At 44.2% G+C, this 13232-nt stretch overlaps 1 protein-coding gene across 1 annotated transcript in view; it reads right to left on the reverse strand.

Annotated features, from left to right (window-relative positions):
* Positions 1-943: 943 nt before the first annotated feature.
* Positions 944-13232, reverse strand: part of WDR18 (WD repeat domain 18) — a 50948-nt gene continuing 38659 nt past the window's right edge. Inside the window, exons 8-10 of the mRNA XM_088149444.1 lie at positions 11230-11396; positions 4225-4293; positions 944-3555 (exon numbers count right to left, since the gene is read on the reverse strand). Coding sequence (XP_088005570.1) covers positions 3427-3555; positions 4225-4293; positions 11230-11396 — 365 coding nt within the window. The 3' untranslated portion in view covers positions 944-3426. The remainder of the gene's footprint in view (positions 3556-4224; positions 4294-11229; positions 11397-13232) is intronic.

The raw sequence follows: 13232 nt of genomic DNA on the forward strand, positions 1-13232 counted from the left end.
AAAGTTTTTTTTTTAAGCTGGCTTGTTGTAGAGTCCCACACTGATTTGGGCTGAGTGACCGGCCCAAGGTCACCCAGCTGGCTTTTGCACCTAAAGAACAACTTGGGTCTCCCTGCTTCCAGCCCAGCATCTTCAGCACTAAACCACACTGGCTAAATCCATCCATCTACCCACCCACCCACAAAAAGAAACCTGGAATGGGTGGGAAGCAATCTCATGGGCTTCCCTGCTACTAACTGTGTATTGGGAGTGGCCAGATCACCCCCAGCAGTCATGATAAAACTAGAAAGTCCCCCTTACCCACCTATGGCAACCCCTATGTGAGAGCATCTGCAATTTTTCCCCTCAAATGTGCACAAATTAAGGGGTGACTATCCTTCATTGAGCTCCTCAATTTGTTTCCAACAGGGACTAAGGTGCCTCTAGAAGGCCCATTAATACATGAATTAGCTGTCTCCAACTATTCAAACAACTGATATTCAGAGGTATACTGTCTCTAAACATGGGGTCTTCATACATTAACCATCATGGGTAACAGTGTCCAATGCCTTCCCCCCCCCATCAACTTGTTAAAAAAACGTAAAGTTTTGTTCAAGTAGAGATGCAAGAGGACTGTAAGATTGAAAACGGGAATATCCCAAAAATTAAACAACCAAATTAAAAGGGAAGAGACCTTTGCACTGATTTTCACATTTAAAGTAAAGCAAAATATGTGGGTGGAGGAAGAACGTGTTCCATGATTGGCAAGAGTCAATCTGTGGATTTCTTAGCACCTTCACTTTAAAAAGGAGTTGTTACAATCAAGGGGAAATGTATCTCTCTATCTCAGAGCTGCTACTGCAAGTCAAGTCAGTAATACTGAGCTACCTGAATAAATAGTTTGAAGAGCTCTAAGGCAGCATCTACTGTTCCCACAAAGACCCAGCTCTACAAAGAGCATATGCTTTGCATGTAGAATATCCTAAGTTCAGTTCCTGGAACCTTCACGTGAAGAGGGAGGAAGCAGGAATTCTGAGTCAGGGCCGCTGTCAGTTTCACAGGAAGACAAGACGGACAAATCGCCAAGTCAGGTACATGGGAGCTTCCAACATAACTGGGTCTGACAAAGCTATGCTGCAGAATTCTCACAGACACCCTAAGTCAGTGTTGTCCAAACTTGGCCACATAGCTGGCTGGGGAATTCTGGGAGTTGAAGTCCACTCATCTTAAAGTGGTCAAGTTTGGACAACACTGCCCTAAGTGAAAACGTTGGTTCCACTCTGCCACTGCAGTGGAAGGCAAGAGATTGAATTCTTAGCCATCTGATACTGAGTTCCATGCCTTAATAAAATAAAAATGGGCACTGGGCTGGGAGGGTGGGGAACAGGCAGCTACCACCCAAAAAGGGAACCTGCTGCTTTGATCAAGAGCTGGTGGGGTTCCATTCCCTGCTCTGTCTGGAGGCCCAACAGAGAGCCTGTTGTCCAGCTTCGGAGGGCTAAACTTCAACCCTTCTTTCATGCAGAGTTAAAAATGAAGGGGGGCAAGAAAGCTGGCCTTGCTAAGCAGAAGGAATAGCTGTACTCCAAAGCAAATGGAATGATGTTGCCCTGCCCGTGCCAGATGTCTTTGCAAATACTGCAGCCTACCAATTTGGGACAACTCAGCCCTGAAAAGGGTAGAGTCATCTATGGGAAAACAAGCTGAGGACCAGGGGTTTTCCCCCTCCCCCAAAGGGCCTGCTAAGGACAACTGTCTCCTTTCTTCCTCCCACACAAAGCATCGAAGCTGAATTCACTTTCTATGCAGTTAAGAGAAATCCCTGCCTTTTTTTCAGCCCCCCCCCCCCCCCAAATTGTTCCTGGGCAATGATTTATGGATACAGATCATGCTTGGCTGGACCCTTCCTGTTTCCAGCCAGATGTTGCTGGGAAAATTCAGCAACAGGCCATATGTTAAAGAAAAGTTATTTGCTATTTTTCTATGTAGGAATACTGCTCCAGAACATGTAGGCTACATTGTTTGTTATCATTTTAAGCACTATTAATAAGATCACAAAAATCAGCTCACCGGATAAATTATCACCATCTGGAATTACCCACTCCGTACTTCTAAGAAGTCTGTAAACAGGACTGAAAAGCTACACACCTCTCCTTTTATTTGTGACCTGGCAATTGGTATTCCGAGATGGACTGTTCCTAAAGGTGAACATTTCACTTAATTGTCATTCCACCTAAGTCCAGCATCCTGTTCCCAGTGGTGTTCAGCAGATGCTCGAGAAAGCTTCTAAACAGGGCTCAGCGGTAGCAGCATTTGCTAGGAGACTGACAATATAATTAAAGAGAAGAAAAAGGAAAACAACATCAAACATTTAATTGTGTTAACAGTTGTTGTTGTTGTTGGTTTTTTAAAAATGTGTAATACAACAAAGGAAAGAACAATCTGGCTGAAGACAGAACCAGAGGTTTTTCTCTAAAGAAAGTAAAACGAAGGAAGATAACATGGTGAAAGTAAATTTGCTACACGGCAAATGCGTCCTGAGGCTGGTGCTGGAATCTGCAACTGTACAGGAACCAAAGCAGCTGACCGGAAAGGATCCTAACTAGACATCCTGTTGGCTAAAGACCTGTTGTGATATATTGTGCATAGGTTGGTAGAATGATGGACCAGCGCTTCAGACAAATAAAAACTCCACAACTCTTCTGCATGAAGAGTAGCATGTCAGTAAAAAAGACCCAACAAAAGGTTTTGCTTATCACGCCAGCTTACCATTGGAGGGAGTGTTTTTCCACCCTTTTCCAATGAGGAAAACATGAGGAAATATGATCTTCCCCATCTCTCCATTTTCCTTCAGCAGGATCTTGAGGATAGGGAGCCTCTTTGCCCAGCCCAGCTGCATGGGTTGTTTCATGCTAGTTTATTGTCCCTCTCCCTGGCCAATTACAACAAGGGCAGCCCCCCTTATTGTATGGGACGCATTCAGCTTCATTAAAGCCCATAGTTGCCTTCAATCCCCAGAAGTTCCCAAGCACAAAAGGAGTTCTGAAGCAGCAACTGGATTTCCAACTGGAGGAAAGGGGATGATGGCATCTTGAGGAGCATCTACAGCTGCTCTGTTTGAGGAACAAAAGGACTTTGTAGGGTGGAAGGAAGCTGTACTGTAAAAGCAGAAAGGGCCACCTCTTTTCCCTGCTGGATTATTCTCCTTCCATACTGTCCGCTGCTACCCATAAAGCTGTTTTTTTGCAGGGCTCCTCCCAGGACAACTGTACATGCTAGAGACTTCCATGTCCAGCCCTGCAATTAGACATGTTTATGAGTGGGTATCTCTGCAATTGTATATGTTGCCACTGCACACTGTCATGGAGGAAATGGCTGTGCATATCCAAGATGAGTCCTGGCTGGCTTGCCTCTCCCTCTACTTCTAGCTAGGCTTCAGAAGCTGTTCTATTTGGCTGTGGTGATGATACAGCTGGAGAAGTCAAAGAGGCTCTTGTTGATCTTCCGCAGGGTGCTGACTTCCTCCTCCAGTTCCGTCACCTGGATTTTCAGTTGCTCCTGGTCCCCCATCAAGTTCTATGAAGACAAGACAAACCATGATAAGAATGGAATCTGGAAAGGGGGCACAGGTGACCTACCTACCACCTACCTCAGTCCTTCTCCATCTCAGCAGATTTAAGATGGGTGGACTTCAACTCCTAGAATTCCCCAGCCAGTGCTTAATGGGGGTTGAAGTCCACCCATTAAGTCAACCTTTCTACTTTAAGGCTGGGAAAATTACCATCCTTTTAAGATTAAAAAAACCCTTCTCTTGTGTGGCCGAGGGAGGAGAAAGCAATTATTTATACTGTTTTGGACCTGATGTATCTTCTTCTTTATTGCAACCAATTTGGGGGGGGGGGTGGAGGGGGTGAGAGAGAGATAGGAGAAGTCTCTTAATGAATTCAGTGATGAATCTTCCTCTAATCACATTGTTTTATTATTTGACATTTTGTTTTATTAAAGTGCTTTGGGACCTGTAAGGGGCAACAAAGCAGGTGAGCAAGTTCTGCACCCGCCCACCCAGGTCTCAATCTGATGAGGGCAAAGCATCTGTTAAGACTTCTCCCAATGTACTTGAATGTTCTTTCATAACAGAGGCATTGCAAACCACATTGGCTAAGTATCCTGGGTCCCAGCACTTCTGCAGTGTTGCAGGTAGGAGGGAGAATGACCGAATCTTCTGTTGGGGACACGGTGCCTCACCTTTTCTCTTGTTGAGCACATCTGCAAATATAAGCGCTCTGCTTTCTCCAAGTAACTCTCTCCGGAGCCCTGTGGAAAACAGGAAAACAGAGTAGAGGCATCAAGAGATAAGCCTCCTTAGAGCTGAGTAATGCCAAAGGGAGCCTTAAGTCAAAGCTGCACACCTGTTTAACAATGAAGCTGCACTTCAGCCTGGTGAAAGGAACAAGTCATCTTTAAGTAGCTCTTGACAAAAGTGTGACGCTAAAGAATGGATAATCTCTTAATGGAACAGGCTTGGACTGCTGGTTTTAGAATTCAAGAAAGGAAAGGAATATCAACCATGATAAAAGACACAAATGGGTTTCAAGAAGGCAGAATGGACTCAAAGGATAAATGGACTGGACAAAACAGACCACGCTAGGGGTAGCTTTTATCAGGCCTAACCAACCTCCTCAGATTTTATCAAACTCATCAATGCCCAGCAGAATGCCTACAGCAGCACTGCTGGAACACAAAGGATTTCTTGCGCTCTCACACAGCATGGGGCAATCGTGGGTGATCTCAAAAAAGCTAAACCTGGTGAGTATCTGGGTGGGGGATTGTAATGCAATAAATGATAAGCACCAACACAATCTTAGTTAAAAGAATACTGTGTGCTTGACCATTAGAAATCAACAAGGCTACCATGTTAGATGGGGGGAGGGAGCACAAGGAAGTCACCAGAGATAAGCTAGGGAGACAGATGTCAGATGAAACCCTTGTGAGGCCATAAAGGCAGAACTCACAAAAGTCACAGGAATAAAGAACATGAGAAGCTGTGTTCCTTCAATTCAAATGAACAACTTGCTACCTTAGTCTTGTGAACGCCTGACTGGGGTGGGTGGTTCCTGTTCCTTCCTACCTGATTCTCATAAGCACAGACATCTGTGATCAGCAAAGTGAGGTGTTATATCCTACCCCAAACACTGGAGTTTCAACAGAATGGAATCTACGTAGCTCAGGGTTGAACTGTTGGGTTCTTGGTGCTCTCTGAGCTTGGTTGTTTTCTTGCAGATATTTCACTACCAGGCTAGGTAACATCAGTGTGAAGGAGAGTGGGGTTTGCAAATGATGATGTTACTTAGCCTGATAATGAAATGTCTGCTGAAAGGACCACATTGACACATAATTTATTATACAACTTCAGACAAATTTACAAAAAGAGGGAATCTTAAGTGGAGGGATCTGATCCAGCAAGGCAAGGTTCTTCCTTAAGTTTTGGAGCACTTTTTCCTGCTGCTAAACCCAAACAGCTATTGCCCAGTTTGTGGATAATCTGAATTAGTCCATCTCCTAAACTGCAAATGGGAGGGTTCCAGAAGGAAAGACACTGGCCTTCAAGCCCGCTTCCAAATTTGCAGCAGAGACCAAAGATACTCAACATGCTGGGGGAAGGAGAGAAGACCCCCCCCCCCAATGCACTCCAGTGAATGACAGTAATTCATCAGGAACTCCAGACAAGCAACCTTGAGATCTGTTGTTCTAGTTGAGGAGCAGACATGGTGCTGATAAAAGGAGACAAGAGATCTTAATCTTGCAGGCTGGCTCCTGGGATCTGCAAAAGCAATTTGGTCCTCCAGCCACAACACCCCACCTCCCCTTAGAAAACCTAGCAATTGTTGTTATTGCTGGGTCTCCTGAGATGAAGACAGAATGCCACTGAGGTCTCTCTTATGAGCAACAGAGACAGCACAAGGACCTTAAGTGCAATCTACACTTTATAGACAAAAACAAGCAGACAGAAGTCTGTTTTTTTTTTTAAGAGGCCAGAAATTATCCCTTGCTTTTCCAAAACCTTTCCCTGCTCCCCATGCCATGGGGCTCAATCATGGGACTGCCTTGAAAAAGGGTTTGATTGGCACTTAGTATGGGAATTTATTAACAATGTTGTTTACTGCAATAGATAAAAAGCCCACCTTTTCTAGCCCCCTGGTTCCCTCTTGCTCAGAAAGATTTACTATGAATCCAATCTCATGCTCCCCTCCTGGACCTACATTAATACACGCCACAAACCAACACCCCTCATGACTCAGCCTTATGCCAAACAGGTACAAAAATCATTGTGCAATAACAGCACATTTATACATTTATTAAGTTGCGCCCAAGAAACTTTGTGTTGGACGTACAATAGTAATCTTTTGGAAAATACTTACATTTCCTTTCTCAGAAACTGTTTTTGAACCCCTTGAATCACCTCCCTATTCCTGGTGAAAAAGGCATCTTTGTTTGTCTGGCAAATGCTGGGAAATCCCAGGGAACCCCCAGCAAGCTCATCTGGTAAGTTATTGTCAAAGATTATATATAATTCTTGATCAATTTAGCTGGCTATGGTTTATTTTAAAGAAGCAATGGACCATTTCTGAATCCTCTCTGCTTGGTTCTTTAATAATTGTGGTCAATTGGAAACTACTTGATGTAATTCTTCAGCCCAGCCTGGAGAGAGGTTTTAGTCATCTACAAGCTGCATCTTCACCAGGTTGTTATAGGGGTTGGCTGAAAGCTATGGAAAAGGGTTCTCTCCTTTTTCTGGGGGCAACCCATCGACTGGATGCTTGTCCATTTAGTTTTAGACTCTCTAGTACCTCCCTCTCAGGAGCGTAGCAGAATCTTCACCCTGTTTGTCCAATTCTCCTTCGCCATCACATCAGAGACTCCTTAACAGACCTCTCCAACTCCCCATGAAATGGTCTAATTCTATTTTAAAGATGTCCACCTAGCATCTCAAGGCAGCAAGTCTCGCAAATTAATTGCTGTTTGTGCAACAAAGGGCTCTTTTGTCTCTCCCTAACCTACAATCCATGGATTTGATTTTATGAGCTCCCCCTCCCCACAATTCTAGTTATATGAGAGAGAAAAAAGTTCCCTACCTACTTCCTCCCACACCATGCATAACTGTATCATAAATAAATAATAATAATGCATACATTTATTCATAAACTTATTTATAGGTTGCCTTAATTCAACATATAATCCTCTAATAAGCCAGCTTTTTCTTTTATTTATTTATTTGATCCCTACAGCCTTCCTGGTGCTCTCCTGAAATGCTGGGCTTCAGTTCCCATCATCCCCAGCTCTGTGGGCTGGGGATGATGGGAGCTGAAGGATAACACATCAGAGGACACCAGAGACTGCGAGAGAGAGATTCCACAGTGCTTCCTGTCAGTCCTATTCCTCTTGATATGGAAAGTACAGCCGCTGTTGCCCTCACTCACACTCTACTCACCCCACTTTCGGTTCCCAGCCCCAAAACAGTCTCTTTTCCTTTCTTAAAACATCATATTGCTGGCATTAGATCTGGAGTGTGAGAAGTGTTATTAAATTGGAGTTATCACTTATGAATGCAGAGGAAGGCTGGAAAGGAGGGGGGGAAGTCCCCACATTTTGGAAAAGAACACATTTTAATATCAGGCTTGAGCATAGAGCAGATGGGGATGGAAGTACAATTGTCTCTTTGGGAGCCACAGGCAATCTGAGACAACACCTTCCTCTTTCCAATGAGATGCCCCCATGTATCCAGGACTTGGCACATATGGGTGTACTAAAGGGCCATCCTGAATTTCTCCAGGTTGGAAGGTCACCCTATTGCAACACCTGGCACCTAGGCCTGCTCTGGAGACAGCTGTTGGGCCCCCAAACAGCCACACAGATGCCACCCGGATGATGTCTTAGGGACTTGGTTGCTTCTGGTCTGCCTCGTGCCACAATGAAACATGCTGTTACTTAGCTAGAGCAGTGTTTCTCAACCTTGGCAACTTTAGGATGTGTGGACTTCAACTCCCAGAACACACATCTTAAAGTTACCAAGGTTGAGAAGCGCTGAGCTAGAGCATCATATGCTGCTGAGGATCTGGGCAGCAAAGGGACTTTTCCTCTTCACAAAACCTGCCCGTATGCCGAGATCATTATGGAAGGTCCTACCAAGGGAAACCCTTTTCCAGGGGAGCACCTTTTTTAGGGGTCTCTTTGCTATGATGCCCACATATATAAGGCCCCAAGCAAAGGTCTTTTTATTCACCTAACTTTGAAGCTGACATAGGGGTGTATGCCACATCTGTTGGCACCCCTTGAAGAAGCGGCTTCTTTCGCTGGCCTCACACTGTAGCCATGTGATCCCAGGAAAATACACATTTGAGTTATGGAGGCGCCAATGCCCACTGTGACGCAACCTCGCTCCAGCCTATGGGCATCTCCTGGATTCAAAAATGCATTTTTCCTGGGATCATGCAGTATGAGAGCCCAGGAACAGACACAGTTTCTTTAAGGAGCCATTAACAGGTGTAGCACGCACACCTGTACACCATCCCAAAGCACCTTTCTGACTTTAGACCCAAAGCGCTGCATATCCCTAAGTCAATGCTTCAAACTGGCTTAACAGTCCTTGTACCCTCCACCCACACTCATGAGAGTTAGTTCCGCCAATCTCATGGGGGAAGGCGAGAGACAGATAGGAGAGAGAGAGATGAAAGTGCCCTTGAAGGGCAAGACAGGCAGATGGGTGGACAAGAGGCCAATGCAGTGAATGATATTGAACAGATCCACGCAAAGGAGGATGGGCTATCCCCTCTCTACGATGGTTCTTTCCTCCTTCACCCTCAGGTTCAAGAGGAAGAATGGGTAGATTCAATCAAGGGCCATGACACAGAGCAGTGGTGGCAAGGAGAGAGATATTGTACAATATCACAAACTCATATAATCTGGCATCAGGAGTCTCACAGCAGCCAGCTGGAGGCCTCTGTGGAGTCCACAAGGAGGGCATGGGAGCATCAGCCCCAGAAACCCGGCATCTGGTGGTCAGCCATCACTTTCCTCCTCAGATACTGCAGCTGCAGAAATAGATGCCAAGAGAGCTTTCCTCTATGGATTCACCTAGTCCAGTGTTGTCCAAACTTGGCCACTTTAAGATGAGTGAACTTCAACTCCCAGAATTCCCCAGCCAGCCATTAAAGTGGCCAAGTTTGCACAACACTGACCTAGTCCCTCTTTAAAGACATATGTAAAAATGAGAGACAAAGGGAAAAAACAGATTTCACAGAAGTGAGTGCTACAGAATTAGGGAGGCTGTTTTTAAAATCCTTTAGATATCCTAAACAGATATAATATGTGTTTATGCTGTTTTTTTTGTTTTTTGCTTTTTAGGACTAACAGTGTACTTTGTTCCATTCACCTCATCCCGTTTTCAAAGCCTGCTCTTCAAAAAGCCTGCAGCACTGATTTCAAAATCAAGATAACGCTGAGTTTGTTATTTAACGTTAGAGACCCTGCTTTCCCACACAGCCATGGGCTGTCGATGCTATCGCTTCAGTTCTGGACAAGCAAACCTGAAGCTCTGCCACTTTTCTGATTCTGTTTTGGTGGTGAAGCTCCCGCTCTGCCCGCATTTGTGGATACAGAATGACAAAACAAATACATACATCAGGTTTTTTTAAGCTGTGTTTCACTAAGGGCAAAAAACAAAACAAAACCCTTCATCAAATGCAACCAATTTTCTATCACCAGTACTTTGTCTTTTGATCGGGGGATTTTTTTGTTTTAATTAGCAGGTTCCGTGGCCTTTAAAAGTTTGAAAACCCCTGACATAAATAATCTCTTCATTCATTGCAACTCCACTAGAAGGATGGTTAAGTGAGAGTTAAACATAAATATAAGGTACCGGTTCTTTGCTACCCATGTTGATCCTTACCCCCATCTTTTCTCTCTGTCATGAACAGAGAGAATGCTGAGAAACAGAGCTGGAAAATGATGGATTCCAGTTGCCTGGAATAAAGAATGGAAGAAAACTGACTTCTTCCTGATCTCTTCCTTTCTACAGGTAGTCCTCGCTGAATGACCATTCGTTTAGTGACCATTCAAAGTTATGATGGTGCTAGACAAAGTGACTTACAACTGGTGCTTGAAGTTACAACTGTTGCAGCGCCCACACATCACATGATCCTGATCTGGTGCTTGGCAACCAGCTCGCACTTATGACGGTTGCAGCGTCCTGGGGTCACATGATTGCCATTTGCGACCTTTCCAGCCAGCTTCTGGCAAGCAAAATTAATAAGCAATCACATGATTCACTTAATGACCATGTGATTCATTTAATGACCACAGCAAAAAAAAAGGTCGTAAAGTCAGGTCTAGTCATATGATGATTTGCTTAATGACATGCTTAGTGACCTAAATTCCGATCCCAATTGTGGTTGTTAGGTGAGGACTACTTGTACTATGACAAGATCCAAGAGATCCTGTTTAAGAACCCCTTGGAAAATGTAGATGAAGGTGATAGCTGCCCCATTTTCTGTCCCTGCTATCTCATATTCAGAGTATATTGCCTTTCAACGTGGAGACTCTACTGGGGATAACAACTTTTGATACTGCAATGTAAGAACCACCTCGGTGCATCTGATCTAGCCCAGCACTAAGATACCCTCAATGGTAGGTCAAATAAATTCTAGAGAATTCCCATGTACACCATGGAGACAATTATTTGGCCCTTGAGGAAACCCTGTTTGCTGAAAATGAAAGCTCCACTTATTTATCACAGCTCTGGATTAAACTTGTTTCCTCCTCTGTGACATCTGATTTCCATTTACAGCTCACCCCAAAGCAAGCACCTGTGATAGAGTGTGTGGCTGCCAAATTCAATTCTGAACATTTACGATCCTTCCCGGCACGGTGCGTACGGTTCATTTCAAATCCCAAGAAACGCAGGTGTGGTGGTGAAGTTTCAGCTTATTACTGCTTAAGTGCCCATCAAGAGTATATAACTCATACAAATGCTCACCAGCCCTTTCCTTCCCCAGAGGAAGAACTACACCAGAATATTCAGCTAAGCCTGTTTAAGATCTGCACCACACTATCAGCAGCTATCCATCTGCTGAGGCTGCTCCTGCTTTGGCTGGAAGAATAAATGTCTCACACACTCTACAGTACACACGCTGGCCAATTCAGGAGATGCATCTCGGGCACCTCTCACCAATTCCTTCCGCTTCGTTTCCATACCTTCTGATGCAGCCCCAGACACAGGGTCAGCCCCTCGCTGGCAGAGCTTTCCGTGCTCTCTGTGCTATGGAGATGCCGGCTGAATTTTGGCAGCGGGACACGAGGCTTGCTGTCCGGATTCAGCATGTTGGCAGGTGCCAGGGTTATAAAAGCATTTGTGATTGGACCTATAGGAGCAAAAGGAATCGTTACATGCAGTGTACCCATACAGCTAGTAAGAGCAACAGCTTTTGTGGAATATAAAACCTTACATGATAATAAATGGTTAGCTTAAGACACCCCAAGAGACTGTTGTTTCTATTGCAGAAGACTCACATGGCTGCCCCTTTGGAACGAGCTCATTAGCACAACTCAATATCCTTCCACCGAGGCACCTAAAATCCTTGCACTCAAAACAAACCATAGCATGCAACTAAACTCATAAGCATCTCTTACAAAGGGAGCTGCTTACAAGGAAGGCTTTATTTGCTTGGCCCACCTATGGTCCTGGCTGAGCTCAAAAAGAGCTAAGCACGCTCAGACCTACTAAGCACTTGGGTAGAGAAAGCCATTCTAAACAATATCTGTGTATGGAAGTTGCTGCCATTAAGCAATTAGGCTTTAAAAGGAGGTTAAACATCTGGCTGACCTAAAACCAAATTTATTTCGGCTCAAACCTAAATACTGGATTGGAGACTTACAGGAAGCCCCAGAAATGTCAGGTAGGCCAGCAAGTTGGAAAAAACAAACCAACAACTGAAAGAAGTCAGCAGCAAGTCATTTTTGTACAGTTGCCAAGAAAATGACATGTCTGTATCCATGTAATCAAGAGGAATCAAGCTTGACTCTGAGTTTTTACCTTTTTTTAGCTCAAAAAGGATCTTCCCCAAGGATCTTCCCCACCACTTGTTACCCAGTTGTCTTAATGTAGGCCTTCCCGCACGCAGAGCAGGTATTTCACTGCCCCCAGAACTAAATTCTGCTGCAGACATCCACAGACTTGGATGTCAGTATAAAGAGAGCTGTCTATTTAAGTTCATGACCCACAACATGCAGTTCAATATTCAGTTATGGATTTCAAGGCACAAGAGTGAAGCTGTTACTAGACAGCTTGACTTGTCAGGCAGAAAATGACTAAACTCTGAAAGGCTCAGAGCACAGCCTCGTGGGTATGGTGTTCGAAATATGACCTTGAGATACATGCTGAGAGCACATGTATGCTTATTCACCAAAATCTCTTCCTTCCTATTCAGCCTTTTGGATACGAAGCTTTATGAATGTATACGGCTTGTTTCTGTAGTATGACCTTTGAATTAATTAATTAATTTAATTAATTAATGGAGGTATTTATTTTTTAACCGTTTGTGGCTTTTACTTTCATTGTGAGCTGCCCAGAGTCACCCATTGGGCAGATGGGCAGCATATTAATTAATTAATTAATTAATTAACAAATGAATGAATGAATGAATGAATGAATGAATGAATGAATGTCTCAGAATGTTCTGTACCACTGCCCTGATATTTACTGTTGTGCTTTTGTTGTTGCTATGGCTCCTTTTTTAAAAAACAGCTGTTGTGCTACATTGCTCTTACACATTACCTTTGGTTAAACAGTGTGATGTTTCTGTTTTCATTTTAGCTAATGGGTGAACTCACCCATTATGGTTTCTCGCTATGGACCTCTACAGGCCACACATGGCATGATAAATTCTACACCAAGCTCTTATTTTTAAATGGATTGAAGGAGGAAAGAGGAAGAGGACTATTTAACTCAAGTTTTGGGGACATTTACATGCAGGCCAAGACAGCTCATCCAAGTACTGTGTTGTGGACTAAAGCTCTCACTCTTCCCCATGTTGACTTGAGGATGATGGGAGCTGTATTCCAGCATACCTGGGAGGGTCCAGACTGGGGTTGGCTGCCTTCCAGTGTGAGTCGGAAGACCTGTCCTTTGTGTTATCATGACAGGCTATGCAGCCAAAGAGCCTGACCATCATCTTGTAGGGGGTAGGGTCGTCAAAGAG

The sequence above is a fragment of the Python bivittatus genome, unplaced genomic scaffold (genome assembly GCF_059951505.1).
Source record: "Python bivittatus isolate LINGU-HERP-01145 unplaced genomic scaffold, Pbiv_v1 ctg000580_np1212, whole genome shotgun sequence".
Lineage (NCBI taxonomy): Eukaryota > Metazoa > Chordata > Lepidosauria > Squamata > Pythonidae > Python > Python bivittatus.